This window comes from Lipophrys pholis (assembly GCF_963383615.2).
Source record: "Lipophrys pholis genome assembly, chromosome: 1".
Lineage (NCBI taxonomy): Eukaryota > Metazoa > Chordata > Actinopteri > Blenniiformes > Blenniidae > Lipophrys > Lipophrys pholis.
In genome coordinates this window covers 19280408-19295396 of record NC_137635.1, presented here as the reverse complement: position 1 = coordinate 19295396, position 14989 = coordinate 19280408, and the positions used below count along the sequence as shown (strand labels likewise).

General features: G+C 42.1%; 1 protein-coding gene across 3 annotated transcripts in view; it reads left to right on the top strand.

Annotated features, from left to right (window-relative positions):
- Positions 1–14652, top strand: part of rhbdf1b (rhomboid 5 homolog 1b) — a 38022-nt gene extending 23370 nt beyond the window's left edge. For 2 of the 3 annotated variants that reach the window (XM_080463196.1, XM_080463195.1), the window contains 16 exons: positions 5691–5943; positions 7176–7382; positions 9270–9392; positions 9512–9654; positions 9740–9994; positions 10083–10194; positions 10282–10356; positions 10799–10960; positions 11065–11165; positions 11289–11352; positions 11613–11707; positions 11831–11906; positions 12185–12285; positions 12417–12570; positions 12664–12887; positions 13609–14652. In XM_080463196.1, coding sequence (XP_080319322.1) covers positions 5691–5943; positions 7176–7382; positions 9270–9392; positions 9512–9654; positions 9740–9994; positions 10083–10194; positions 10282–10356; positions 10799–10960; positions 11065–11165; positions 11289–11352; positions 11613–11707; positions 11831–11906; positions 12185–12285; positions 12417–12570; positions 12664–12887; positions 13609–13804 — 2341 coding nt within the window. In that variant the 3' untranslated portion in view covers positions 13805–14652. Of the gene's footprint in view, positions 1–758; positions 1475–5690; positions 5944–7175; positions 7383–9269; positions 9393–9511; positions 9655–9739; positions 9995–10082; positions 10195–10281; positions 10357–10798; positions 10961–11064; positions 11166–11288; positions 11353–11612; positions 11708–11830; positions 11907–12184; positions 12286–12416; positions 12571–12663; positions 12888–13608 lie in introns of those variants that run through there. The other variant, XM_080463197.1, reaches the window with a different exon arrangement.
- Positions 14653–14989: the final 337 nt, after the last annotated feature.

Genomic DNA, 14989 nt, shown 5'->3' with positions numbered 1-14989 from the left:
GTCACCATGTTTTTGAGCTGCGGGGCTTTGTCCGTGACACACAACAAATGCCTGTACTTGTCGGTCCAAGTGACACGTGAGACCTCCTGGACGGAGACAGACAAACTAATGCAGTTACTCATATTTGTTTGCCACAGGCCACATCAAAACAGCCTTAAATCGAATGTAAATGTTTGAACACTGAGTCAGAGCTAAAACCTCGAGAGCCCGCGTTTCAATGAGAGCATGCTACCGTCTCAATTCTACCATGCTGAGGTTCAGTAGCTACATTATGCTGGTGTGTGCGTGTGCGTAGTACCTCCTCCTCAGGGGAGTCCGTGAATGAGATGATAAATCTTCACTATTCAAACAAAGTGTGTGTCTGCGTGTGTGATTTGCCGTGAACTCTTGGCTTGTACAATATTTGAGAGAACACCCTGATGTTTGTTGATCTGCGAGCCTGTAAAGTGACTCATTCAGTCCCTCACTTTAACAGATCCGACTGTTAAAAGAGCTAATAATTTCTCATTTCATCACACCCGTGCACGTAATGATAGGTGTTTGCTGTGAGGTTTGCATGCTCAATTGGACGTCTTTGAACTGCTGACACGGATATCTGAACTGCACAGCAAGGAGGGGTTTAAACCACGAGCGGGCTAAACCTTATGCGTGTGTGCGTGCAGATGTGTGTATGTGATCATGTTCAGGCATGTCTCAGTACCCTCCCACCTTCTCTCCTCCCTCCTCAACTCTAATAGCATGATGATCTTTCTTTTCTCACTCCTCCTGATCTCTCATTTCCTTGTGGACGCTGGTATGTTCGAACGACAACTGGTGTTTACACACACTCCTGCAAAAAGACGGCAGACAAACGCGGAGAGAGAAAGAGAGAGGGACCCCTTTGATAGTGATGGCTGGGGCTGTGTGGATGCGGGGGGAATATTCAGTTTGACGAGGACCAGAGCCGCTGTCATCTCTGCCCAGTAGGTCACAAGAACTGTGGAGGAGGGATACTGGGAGGCCCGCCAGCCACTGACACACTCACACATACAGAGTCAGATGGAAACTTCTGTTGCACGCTGGTGACACAAGGTCATGGAAGATCCTCCCGCTACATCCGATGAGCTGCTCCATTTGGAAGAAACATCCTGTGGGGATCTTTTTAACATCAGGATGTTTCCTTCAGAGATCACACGACTTCTCGGCTTTAATCAAACCTTCGGTTCATGGGGAGCTCACCCAGCTGGGATGTCTTAACGGAGTCTGGATGTGTGTTGATTCTTTGGTCTTTACATAACAGCGAGGTACTGCTGGCCTGGATATCTGGAAATCCCCTTATGGAACGCTGCATGTGTGATCAGGGTTTAATGCGGGTCGGGGGGTAAGCTGGGACAAGTGCTTGCGATGCTGTTGACGGAGGTGACTGGGCTCCATAAGCCCCGCCCCTGGCAGATATGACCCAAAGCCTGAACCCCTCCTGGAGCTCTCTGGACAGGTGGGTAGGTGTGGGCTCTTTCTTGTGTATTATCTTTTTGAAGAGTCATGAGATATTAGAGGAAGATTTGAGTTTAAATGAGCTTATATGTTTGGTTTACTAACATCTGCATGTCAAACATTCATTACATAACTTCTAAATTGGATCAGGGATGTTTTTGCAACTAATCTTACAATGAAGACTTTGAAAAACACTGCAGCCAACATATTCACTCATCTGCTGAAAGTCTAAATGAATAAGTAGTCAATCCATCACACCATACATTGTTCGATTTACTTATAAATTGTCAGTATTACCACTCAAAGTTAACTTTGCAGATGCATAAATACACCACCATTATCCACCAGTGAAAACATATCTGCCTGAAATGGACTATATATGTTTAGTTTATTTGTGTTTAGAAAACTTGTGAAATATTTGTGTGCTTGGTTGTGTTTCATACCACATTTGACTTGAAATATGAGCGAAATCTTAAATTAATTGTTAAAAGAAGTGTTGACATCAAATTAGAAGGATTTTGATTGTATTGATAGCTAAATGTTGTCATATTCAACAAAACAAGAAAAAATGTGAAGGAGAGCAACACCTGCCATTGCCTCACTGTATATTCTATTTTAAGTTCATCCTTATTTAGTTAAAGTGAACTTAAATAATTGTTTTTAGAACTTATTGCATAGTTTTTTATGGAACAATCAACTGTCAAAATTAACAAGGCACTCTTAAAGAAGCGGGAGTTAAGAAATAAATAAAAAGTTACATTTTCACCATAAGAGGAAAAAGCTGATGCATTTGTGTCATCAGGGAAATGCTAACATCTGTATTAAAAGAGAAAAAAAAGTGCTTTAGGATTGTGGGTTTCATTTGAATACTGTAGACTTTGTATTGAAATGGACCTGGTTTAATAGTATAAATGTACTATATTTAGAACCTACATTCTTCTGTAATACTAGTAAAATCACTTCTAAAACATCCCATGACAGGTCTTGACTGCTGCTCCTTCAATCTTGAATATACTGTGTGTATTTAAGTAAATCTATACTAGTTTCAGTGGGCTGCTACTTCAGTGTGAGCCGTCATGCATCTAAACTGTGTCTTCTTTATCATTTTTTCTATTTGTTTTCGTCTGAATTTGTCCTGATGATGCTTTGGTTTCGATAGAGGAAAGCTCTGCCCCTCGGTCCTCTCCCTCCAACGAAATAAATATCGTGTACGCCTATAATTACAGCGGATCGCTGCCTCGTGTGCACCAGCCCTACCTCGGGGCTACGAAAGTTAATTCATGATGCTTGATGCCGCTTTAATCGAGGCTGCTTGATAGTTTTGGTCTGTCATCAACTTGTCGTAAATATTTTATTTATGTTACATATGGGTGAATATGACATGTGTGCCTGTTGACGCATGTGTGCAATCAGACAAATAACCACAACTATTCCTAAACAAACGGAGGTCATGTGGTGTGAAACTGGTCTGTGCTAAGCTTTTCCATCAGCGTTCATTGTGTGGATTTGAGAGCTAAACATGTTATAGTGCTCTGAATATGCTGCCAGAGTACAAACCTGGACCTCCTCTCACTCTCATTCCACTCTGTTTACCTCCAGCTCGCTTGCCCTTTTCCCGGTTTTCTCAAACCTGTGAGCTCTTCCTCAAACATTTCTCTCTAGAGGGACAACAATCAGGCCTGCGCCGCCCACCGCTCTGCTCTTGTGTAGCCTTAAAAGGCTTCCCCATATCCCCAGCTGCCGCTGCTCTTGATGATGAGACTCCAGTGTTTATTACTGAACGTTCGGCTCTCTAAACAGTTTTCAAGAGTGTGAGCTCACCCCCTCCCCCTTGGTTAATGCACACACACACACTCACACATACAGTTTTCTTGGAAAGGAGAACCTGACTGTCTGTCCATTTATTGGCGCTTTAACGTCATAACACAGAGCCACGTCAGGTCGTCCACTGTGGGAATACGGCTGCTGTTTTTCTGCTGATGGAACTGGAGGGCAACAAGTTGTGTAAGGAAACATTACATTGTTGCACAAGTGCCCATTATTTAATATTTATAATAACGAGCGACAGAGAGCAGCTGGACAGAGGTCCGGGCCCCTTATTTCCCCCCGGATGTCCACAGTTTGAATCCCGGTGCTGAACAAACAAAAGGATGAATTCCTCAATCAGCAGAAAATGATATATAGATTTATAACCACCACCTGATAACAGACCAATGAACCAATGAATATAATCTATATATACATACACACACTTATGGTTTTGTGAATCTTCTTTTATTGTCTTGCTTTGTCGCCATTTCAAAGTCAACAGATTCAGTTCAAATTTATTCATATCGCGTCAATAAAACAACTCAGAGAAACATCCAAAAATTCCACGTGAGCAAACAAAGCAAGTGAAGCGAATAATGGATTGATTGAATGTTAGCCTCCATTTATTTATTTTATCATGATTTCTTCTTAAGACCCTGAGATTTAAACTGCAGCTGCACATCCCCTCTGGCTTCCACAGTGAAGGACCAGCTCGTCACTGCTATCCTCCTCCCCAAGTTACTGTTGTTCAAAATAGAACAAAAATTTTTTACAAATATGTTTTCCATCATTTATTAGACAAGACCGGATTCAACAATTCATCCTTTTCTCTAATCAGTGCTTTGTTTTACAAGTTAGATGAAGACACATTTCAAACCATCAAATAAATCAATGTTATGAAAATAAATGTGACATAAAGACTTAATGAAACAGTCGGTCACTGAACATTCACTGTGCGAATTGTTAAAATAGCTGAATCGGGAAAATGATTTAGTAGTCAAACTAATTTGGCTGCATTGTTCCAGCTGCACAACGGTTTAAAACTTTGAACAATTCTTCACAAAGCTTCTTCAGTCACCTCAGGGGGATCAGAAAACACTTTCAATTCTTCTTTCTGTAGCAGTTTATCAACCACAAATCAGTAAATATTACAGAAAAGTAAACTATTTACAATCATTAGACTCTGACAGACTCTCCTATAGCATAAACAAAGCATCAAAAGGCAGAGCGTGCTTCGCCCTGTGGTAGGAAAACAGGACGTCAAGAAAGTGATAGACACAAAGGAAGCGGCGTATCAGGAGAGAGTGCATGGTTCTGATATCTCAGAGAAGGAAACTCCCACACGGGCTCCAGTGGCGCAATCGGTCAGCGCGCGGTACTTATAAGACAGTAACTTGCAGAGTGATGCCGAGGTTGTGAGTTCGAGCCTCACCTGGAGCATACAAGTTTTCCAGCAATTATACAAGACCCACCTCTTTTCCTGGTTGATCTGTATAATCGGTGTTTGCGCAGTAGCTGCCCACTGCTCCCTCACGATGGGCAATGATGGATGTGTGGCAAAGTGTTCTTCTTCAACTAGCGGTCTCCGCAATCTATGACTGTTTCTGCTCCCTTCCCATCAAATGAAACTTATTTGAAGCAGAAAAAAATATAATCTTCAAAACGAAAAGAAAAGAAAATTGTCTGCATATCAGCTAGTTTTGTTGCATATATCAAAACTATGGTTTATGTTGCAATCTTGAAATCTAAGAACCTGTCATCTGTTTTACTTGTTTCAAAGGATGCCAAGTAACCCTGTCAGTTCCGTTCATATATTAGATGTTTTTTCATTAATGTTTCATACTTTGTCTGCTTCCAGTGCTCTAGTGGCGCAATCGGTCAGCGCGTGGTACTTATAAGACAGTGACCTGCTGAGCAATGCCGAGGTTGTGAGTTCGAGCCTCACCTGGAGCACTGAAGCTTTAACTTTATTAATTGGGTTTAATTATTGTGAAAGCGACTTTGCTTTGCCTTGTCGTGAGCGGTCTGACAGCAACATACGCAGTGCTTCTGTGCCAAAAATAGCTTCATTTAATGATCCTGTCATTGTGACTGACTGGTTGAGAGAGAATAACGGCGCTCCAGTGGTGCATCGGCGTGTGAAGAGATGTTGAGAGTTTGAGCCTGAAGCAGACGGTCTTTAGCTGCAGTAACTAATAATCTACAATCTGATACATTAACCCAGTCATTTCTTTAGCTGTTTCCTTGGCTTACTTTTTATTTTGTTTTTAACTTCTCTCAGCTTTCTGCGTCGTGCCTTCATCTTGAAGTAGTTGTAAATAGTCTAGACAGTTTATCGAACTGCGGACGTGAATGCCTGAAGACTTTGAGCTGTAATTCCTTCTGTGTGTGTGTGTATGTTTCCTCAGGGGCACCGCGGACTGGTTCGGGGTGAGCAAGGACAGCGACAGCACCCAGCGATGGCGGAGAAAGAGCCTGCAGCACTGCAGTCACCTGTACGGGGGTCTGAAGGCGCAGGTGATGAGGGAGATGGAGCTGCACAGCCAAGACAATCTCTCCTTGGCCAGCACTGAGACCCCTCCTCCCCTCTACCTCCCAACCCTGCACCCCAGTCACCACCACCACCACCACCACCACCACCACCACCATGCTATGCAGAGGGTAGGCCTGCGCCAGCGGCCTTTTAGAGCGATGGAGCACTAGATGGGAGCGTTACACAACTTCTTCTCTGGCACTTATTTCACCCTCACTATTTCACTCATTTCCTTTTCTCGACCTTCCACTTTTTTACCTCTTTGTTCCCTTGTTCAACTGATTGCTTTGAAAAGTGGTATTAAAGAAGGAATTAAAGCTTGATGTTGAATGTATCTAACTTGAAACTATGTAGGGACAAAAGAAGCAAAAAATAGATTTGCCCCATTTTTACCTTGCGTTTATGGACTAGTTGTTAATGTATCAGTATATATTGTTTTGAATTTCACCATCACTGTATTGATATACAAACTTGCATCATTTAAGACTTTTTTTTTTAATTGCGACAACTGATCACTAAATGCATTTAAAAATATATATATATTTCCACTATATCTGCTCAAAGTTAAATGAAATATTAAACTAAAACTACATGTCTTTCTGTACTTAAGGATGATCTATAACTTAGTAACAATCACTTATCCTAACCAGTGCCCAGATTTAATTTGTGTATTATCTTTAAATTGAACTGATTCATTTATGATTTATGTGATAACTGCTAAAACATTTTCCATAAAATCAAGAACAAAATAGTAATGAATCAATTTTGCTATAAAATTACATAAAATCTGTATGACTACTAGATTAGTTATTTTTTAATTGTTACAATGTGTAACAACCAATAGCGTAATATCTGCCAGTAACTTTTCAGTGTAATAAAGAATGTAACAGCATAACTTGTGATAAGATATTTAAGATATCCATAATCAGAATATCATTTTGCCACTTAAGTTATTCCATGACTGAAGTAGCATTATAAATGTAATAACTGCAGCCAATAATGTAATAATGCATACATATTGCTGCATTTCTTGGAAATAGTACTTTTTTTGGCAGGTTTTGATCAGTTTACTTGTATTTTAAAAAAAAAGCTATATTGAGTGGGACAGTCATCATGGTTGTAAAAAATCGTTTACTATTTTATTACATTATTTGAGCATTATTACATTATTGGCTGTTATTACATTCTTAGTTGTTACACAATGCTACTACAGCTGATGTGTTACAGAGTGTGGCACCAAAATGCTTCTTTCCACTTGTTGACATCAGTGTAATCTGGCTGCCATATGTTTTTTTTTATGCAAACATTAAGTGTGCAGATTAACAAAGACCTACTGTTCATGATGCGTTTGTGTGTGCAGATTGTGGACCCCCTGGCCCGGGGTCGTGCCTTCCGCATGCCGGAGGAGATAGACGGCCTCAGCGTGCCACAGACCCCCATCACGCCCGGCACGGCGTCGCTCTGCTCCTTCTCCAGCTCCCGCTCTGCCCTCAACCGGCTGCCACGCCGACGGAAGCGGGAGTCTGTCGCCGTCATGAGCCTCAAGGCTGCGGCAGCACTGATGAAGGTGGCTTTTTCTTTTTAATACAGGAGAGCTTTCACATCCAACTCTCTGCATAATCTGTGCTGTGAGCATACATTAAAGCCACCTTTAATCCACAGATTTTTTTTCTCCGTAGTCTCAATGCACAGCAGGAAATACCCATTTTTCAACAACAGTATGAAAGGCATTTAAAATCTGTTCCCAGAAAACGGCCACTTTAATCTCTATTGTTATTTGGTTTTGAAGGAAGGACTCTAAAAATGACTTTTATTATCTAGTTTTTGTCCCTATTTCCTGCTCAATGAATAGAGCCTCTTGCAGTGGCTGTGTACTTGCATTTCCATGTATTATGTATGCTGGCATGTTATGTAAAACATGAGATGAGCCTGGAGATTAAACCAAGGCAAAAACATGTTACAGTAGAGTGCAGATGACTCTGTCTACATGGCCCATGCACAAACATTTAAAGGACCGTGTGCTTGTCCGTGTGGGAGGAGGGTGGCGACTGGTGGAGTTACACCAGCAGATGGTCTGAGATAATACATGATGAACGCTCAGCTATCTGCTGGACCGAATATTCTAGAAGCTAATCCAGTAATGCATGCTACTGCAATGAAGTCACCAGAGACAATCATTCAAAAATATCTGTTTACAAGCTGGGACACATTTCTAATACAACATAGATCAGAATGTAGTACTAAACGTTCTTCAATAAAAAAGAAAACTGATTAAAAACCTTTACAGCTGTCACTCTTTAACCTTTTTTTTTTTTTTTTTTTTTTGCTAATTGCGAATGGATTAGTCATCTATTTAAACTCTTTTTAAAGTTTAGATAGATGCTTGTATAAATATTATTTATGGTCTCAGACTATGTAATATTATTTTCATTGTACAACTCGAAATTTCTGTTTAAATGCTTCATAAGCTCTATATTTCTGTGTATTTTGCTTGCACAAGTTTTACAGAAAGCCGTTATACCTTTCTGATGAAAGCAATAATAGTGATCTTACAACTTCTAAAGAATGACAACTGGATTTATTTCCACTGTTTAAGTACAAAACAGGACAATTAGTTCTCAGTCTTGTCGTGTTTCTTTACAAGAAAAAGGTGTAATCCAATACTTCGTTGCAACAGTGACACACTCGGCGTCACCCTCACAGTGTGGATATGTTATAAATGTAACATCAGAAGAAAAATGTTACCTAGCTTTCACTGTGCAGCATCACTGGTTCAGTTTTAGATCTCAGTGGGTCTCGTCTGATAATCTTCCTCTAACCCCCAGTGGGGTCTGTGCTGTGCTGTCCTAGGGCCCAGTTTTGGCCCATGAGCCAAAAGTTTGACAACCCTGATTTAAGCCCAGCTCACGTCTCCACATTTAATCATTCAAGATCTGTTTATTTTCTGTGTCTTTTTGTGTGTTTACAATTGTATTTTGTGTATGCTTTTGCTCACATAGTCGTGCAGTATATACATAGTGTATGCGTTTGTTCAAAACTTTACATCTTGCTTTTTTGAAGTTGCATCAGCCTACATACTGAATTCCCCCACGTGGCATTAATAAAGTCAGATCTTATCTTATCGTATATCATTTTCTTCTGTTTCATTTTTAGTTGAATGAAGGACTTTCCAAAAGTTTTCACATTATAGGGTGTTACAAACCACAGTACATCTGCAACTTTCAGCTATTCCAGCTATGATATGTGGGATTTAAAGAAATAATGATCAGGATTTATTCTTAGTAATTAAAAGGCTAAAAAAGAAGGTGGGAAGCTACCAGATTTTTCCTGCTTCTAAGCACCCAAGAACTCATTATAGCCAACCAGGGGAGGCTTGTCTCTAACTTTGAAAACCACTGTGCTGTACAAAGTTTGATTGATGGATTGATAATATGTCTGTATTTGTGTTTTTAAGGGTCGGACGTTAGGAGAGAGCACCATTGGGAGAAGCCGCAGACGCAGTTTCATGCCTCCAAGTTTCTTTGAAGACGACACAGTGGATTTCCCTGATGATCTGGACACTTCCTTCTTCACCAGAGTGAGCGGTGGACACACACCCTCAGTCACACACTCCTCAAGAGCTGAGCAACTGCAAATCGCCGATGTTAGCAGCGCTTGGTTTTGAATTCCTTCTGACTGAGTTTTTCCCCTGTGCAGGACGGCCTGCAGGACGAGTTGTCCAGTTACGCCGACGACGTTTTTGAGACGCCATCGGAAGCTGCCCTGAAGGAGCTGGATGAGAGGGAGCTCACAGGAAGTGCACTGGATAAGAGTGAACTGGAGCGAAGTCACCTCATGCTGTGGGTGCACCTTTACTGCATTAATGGAGATGGTGTATATCTGTGTTTTAATCCTTCATTTAACACAGCCTCCACATCTTACCAGGCCTTTAGAGCGAGGGTGGCGGAAGGCAAAAGACGGCTCCCTGGTCCAACCAAAAGTGCGCCTCAAACAAGAGGTGGTGAGTGTCAACAACCACCAGCAGCGCGGGCAAAGAATTGTGGTTCCCGTTAAGAAGCTGTTCGCTCGAGAGAAGAGGCCGTACGGGCTGGGCATGGTGGGACGACTCACGAACCGCACGTACCGCAAACGCATCGACAGCTACGTCAAGAGGCAGATTGAAGACATGGACGATCACAGGTAGGACAGCAACTGCTGGAGGAAAAAAAAATAATGGAGCTTCCTATCAAATGAGCCATAAAGTGTCTGCACCTCCTCTCCCATCCAGGCCTTTCTTTACCTACTGGATCACATGTGTCCATCTGCTTATCACCATTTTGGCCGTTACTATCTACGGCATTGCCCCGGTGGGCTTCTCACAACACGAGACTGTCGACTCTGTAAGTGAATTACATAACTTTTATGATACTTTGTTTCATTTGTTCAACTCATTTGTTCAACCGTATATTTTTTCGATCTTTTTGAAGGTGTTGAGGAACAAAGGAGTTTATGAGAACGTTAAATTTGTGCAACAGCAGAACTTCTGGGTGGGTCCAAGCTCTGTAAGTATTATCATTCCTCTACTTGCAGAACTGAGGTGGTTTCAATGAGGGAGCTGCAGATTTTTAATCTGTACTTGTCTGGATTGATTGTGTGGTGTGTGAAGAATTTCCTCAAGGAAATCAATAAACTGACAGTGTTTTATCAGAAAAGGGGTGTATTGCTATCGCTTTAACCTTTAAAAGTTTTTAAGAAATGAGAAAACGATTGAAGTGGCCATATATGTTCACTTGCTTCATAAAGTGTCATTTTTGTGGACAGCAGATCTCAAATTTGAATTACCACCCTGAGAACCTTTTCAAAACCGTCCAACACACACGTTTGTTGTATTTATGAATGATGAGAATGAAAATCGTCAACTGGCTTGGCCCTCATCAGTAGTAACGTGGACCCTCAGTAACACGAATTGGCCCATTTACTTCCATGTTGCTGCTGGTTTTTCAGGAGGCGCTGATTCACCTCGGAGCCAAGTTTTCCCCCTGCATGCGTCAAGACCAAGAGATCCACCGGCTGATCCAGGAGAAGAGGGCAGGGGAGCGGGAGTCAGGCTGCTGCGTGAGGAACGATCGCTCCGGCTGCCTGCAGACGTTACAGGAGGAATGTTCGGTCAGTGGCACCGCCCCATCGGACCAATGGAGGTTTATAGCCTGCTGTTATTTGTATAGAAATACTGGCTGTGTGTAACAATCCAATCATGTCTTGTGCTGCAGAGCACCCTGGCAGTGTGGGTGAAATGGCCTCATCATCCGAGTGTTCCTCAGTTAAATGGTAGCCTCCGTCAGCACGGTGCAGTCTGCCATCAGGACCCCAGGTGACCAGCTAATGCTCTCTACTTCACCACAAAGCTCTGTGATTACCGTCCGTCTACTTTTATCAAGAGTAGACTGCCACCACCTTTGTGGTGTTTTTAAAAGCCTTTCTGTTGATTTTGCAGAACTTGTCTGGAGCCAGCTTCAGTTTCACCCCATGAGTGGCCTGATGATATCACCCGGTGGCCAGTGAGTAGAAATATACAAACTCAGACCAGCAAAACTGCAGTGCAGCACTGCATGTGTTTTATCTTTTGGGAGCTTGGTGAATATAAATAGTTGGAATATAACTTCAGCCTGTACGTTGCCTGATTGCACCACTGGAGACTATGAATTCATGCGGATGTGTTTTGAGTGGAATCCAGAAACAGCAGACGTTGCACCCCATGCTGCGGTCGGTTTGCATTTTCAGCAGTTGAGTTAACTTTTATTTTGGTTTTGATCTGTAGATTTGTACGAGATACAACTCTGGGAATCACACCAACCTTCCTCACATAGACTGCACCATCACCGGCCGGCCCTGCTGCATCGGCACCAAAGGACGGTAAAGACCAAACACTGAGGGAATGAGGGATTTGTAATTTCAATGGGGAATTTTACATTTTTTTTAAAACCTTTGCTTGAATGTAAATTCATGCTCAAACTGGTGACGCCTTTTGTGTTGTAGATGTGAAATCACCTCCAGAGAGTACTGTGAGTTCATGCATGGTTACTTCCATGAGGAGGCGACTCTGTGTTCACAGGTAGGACAACTGACTTTGACAGTTTTCGCTATGTCATTATCCCGAAATCATTCCGCTCATTTGTTCTCCAGTTAAAACTTCAGTGCTCCAGGTGAGGCTCGAACTCACAACCTCGGCATTGCTCTGCTGGCTACTGTCATATAAGTACCGCGCGCTGACCGATTGCGCCACTGGAGCCTGTGATGAGTGAGCATTAGGGGATCTGTGTGGTTTCAACTGTTCCTCCACAGGGTGGCACTGCAGGAGCTTCTCTTCTGACTCTCTCTCTTGTCTCCCAGGTGGCCTGTATGGATGATGTGTGCGGTTTGCTGCCTTTCCTCAATCCGGAGATCCCCGATCAGTTCTCTCGCCTGTGGCTGTCTCTCTTTCTTCACGCTGGGTGATTTAACTCTTTCTTTTAAATATAACTAAAATCCACATGAATTAGTTTTCTTACCTATAATCGTAATTTGGAAATGCACAGATGGATTTAGTTGAATAATACTGTCTGGTGTGTGTATGTTGCTGTAGGATCCTCCACTGCATGGTGTCAGTGTTGTTCCAGATGACGGTGCTCAGAGATCTGGAGAAACTGGCCGGCTGGCTGAGAATCTCCATCATCTACATGTTAAGTGGCATCACTGGCAATCTGGCCTCTGCCATCTTCCTGCCGTACAGAGCAGAGGTACAAGCTGTCTGCACCTCATTTTCAGTGCATGTTGGTCTGCTCAACCTCACCAGTCCCTGTCCACCTCTCTTCCATCCACCTCCTCCTCAGGTGGGTCCTGCTGGCAGTCAGTTCGGCATCCTGGCCTGCCTGTTCGTGGAGCTCTTCCAGAGCTGGCAGATCCTCGAGCGACCGTGGCGAGCTTTCGCCAAGCTGCTGGCCATCTCGGTCTTCTTCTTCTCCTTCGGTCTGCTTCCGTGGATCGACAACTTTGCACACATTTGCGGCTTCGTGTCGGGATTCTTCCTTTCCTTTGCCTTCCTGCCGTACATTAGGTGGGTGGAGAGAATGAAGGACTGCTTCAAGAAGTAGCTTGAAAGATTGACGTAGTCGCTGACTAGCACTTCCAAGTTTAATACGTTCCCGGTATCAACTCTCCTGATAGAAAGACTCACTAAAGGCTATGTTTCTGTAGGCTACAAAACCATCTGCGTATTCAGATAATCAAGCAAAATTTAAGTCAAGCTTCTGTTCGACAATGAATCGTGATGTCAGACTCTTTTTTTCTTCTGTAAGTAGTTGCATTTGTCCAGATTGGGTGAATGCTATAAGCCTGCTTATCATTTAGAAAAGACTAGTCAACTTTTATTGTTTTCTTTGAGTGACTCAATACACCATCTTGTGGTAAAAACCTGTATTGCTAACTTTTTAATTAGAATACATCTGAATGAGTTATAAGTTGTACTGCTGTTTTTTTTATTAAAAATGCTCCAGGTGAGGCTTGAACTCACAACCTCGGCATTACTCTGCAGGTTACTGTCTTATAAGTACCGCGCGCTGACCAATTGTGCCACTGGAGCCTTGCTTGCCTTGTCTGATTGTCAAAGTTTAGATTTTCATGATTTCAAGAACCATTACTAAATGACATACTCACCCTTTAAAGTTTATAAAAAGTAAAACTCTCGGACTGGACTGCTGTGTGAGCATGTTTGAGCTGAAAATTGAATTCCAACATGAAATGGAAAGCTAAGCTGTCGTTTTTTCTTTACTCTCCAGCTTCGGGCGTTTAGATATGTACCGAAAGAGAGTCCAGATCTGCGTCTTCCTGCTGATCTTCCTGGGTCTGCTCTCCGCCCTGGCCGTTCTCTTCTACGTCTACCCCGTGAAATGCGACTGGTGCGAGTACCTCACCTGCATCCCGATCACGGACAAGTTCTGCGAGAAGTACGATCTGAACGCGCACATCCTCTGAACATGTTCGGAACGTAAGCTGGACCGTTTGGATGATGAGAACTGCTGGAACAAGGAGCAACATTTCAGGATTATTACGGTCCAATGAAGTCCAGATGTATTTTCTGAAAAGGTTAAACAGACCCCCACTTGGAATTTAAAACTTGCTTGAATGCATTCGGGTCTGCGACTGAAACAACAGTTCAGAGTTCGCGCAAAAGAAGAATAGATGAACGTGTGACTGATTTCTAGCTGGGCTAATCAATGATCACACACATTAGAGGACAAAGACAAGTTTCTAGTCAAGTCATCAGCTTTTTTTTTTGCTCTTGTGTAACTGTCATAATAAAAGCACCTCTAAGTGGCCAAAAAGACCCTGACAACCAGTGACAACTTTTTTAATCGACGTTCAAACCAATTTGTCCTTTAACTGGATGATGGCTTCAGAGTTCAACTCTTTGACGGAAAAGGACTCTAAAACACCTTAAAATGCCTTATTGATGCACACAACCACACATTTGTTGTCTTTTTGTTTACTGTACGTGTCAGCCGTGTCTGACAATAAAGGAACTGTTCTTGACATTCTCACAAAAATCAAGCAAAAAACATTTTACTGCAGTATTTGCTGACTGATTCTGTCCTTGTTTTTTTTTACCACTTTGGAATTCTATAGCCTTTTAAGCACAAAAGTCACACGCGGTTAAAAAAATGTTTTTTTTTTAATCGATTTCTATGTAAGATCTGTGAAGAAAACACCTGTTGGTTAATCTGCTCTGTTGTGAATAGCACAGAAATTAAATTGTGTGTGTGTGTTTTAATTAAAGTGGTGGCGTTTTAGCGACCTGACAATGAACACAACAATATGAAGTCTTCCTGTTGCTCTTTATGAAGAATACATGTTTTCAATCCTTTTATTTACTCCTGCGCTTACGGCAAAATACTTGCCTGACGTCTGTGAGATGACTTCATTGTTAACTTTATGATGCAAATACAAGTGCACAATTAATTTCTTCAAGAAACTCTTATATTTTCACTTAGTAATATGAGCTTGCTCACAGGTGTTTAAATGCCCCAGGAGCTACTCCCAACCTTATCATTACTCTGCTGTTTTATAAGTTATGATTTATGAGTTATGATTTAATGACTGCTTTGTCTGGTTTATGGTCTTTTAATTCAACTTTTGCACAAGCTGAGGAGCCATTGCAAT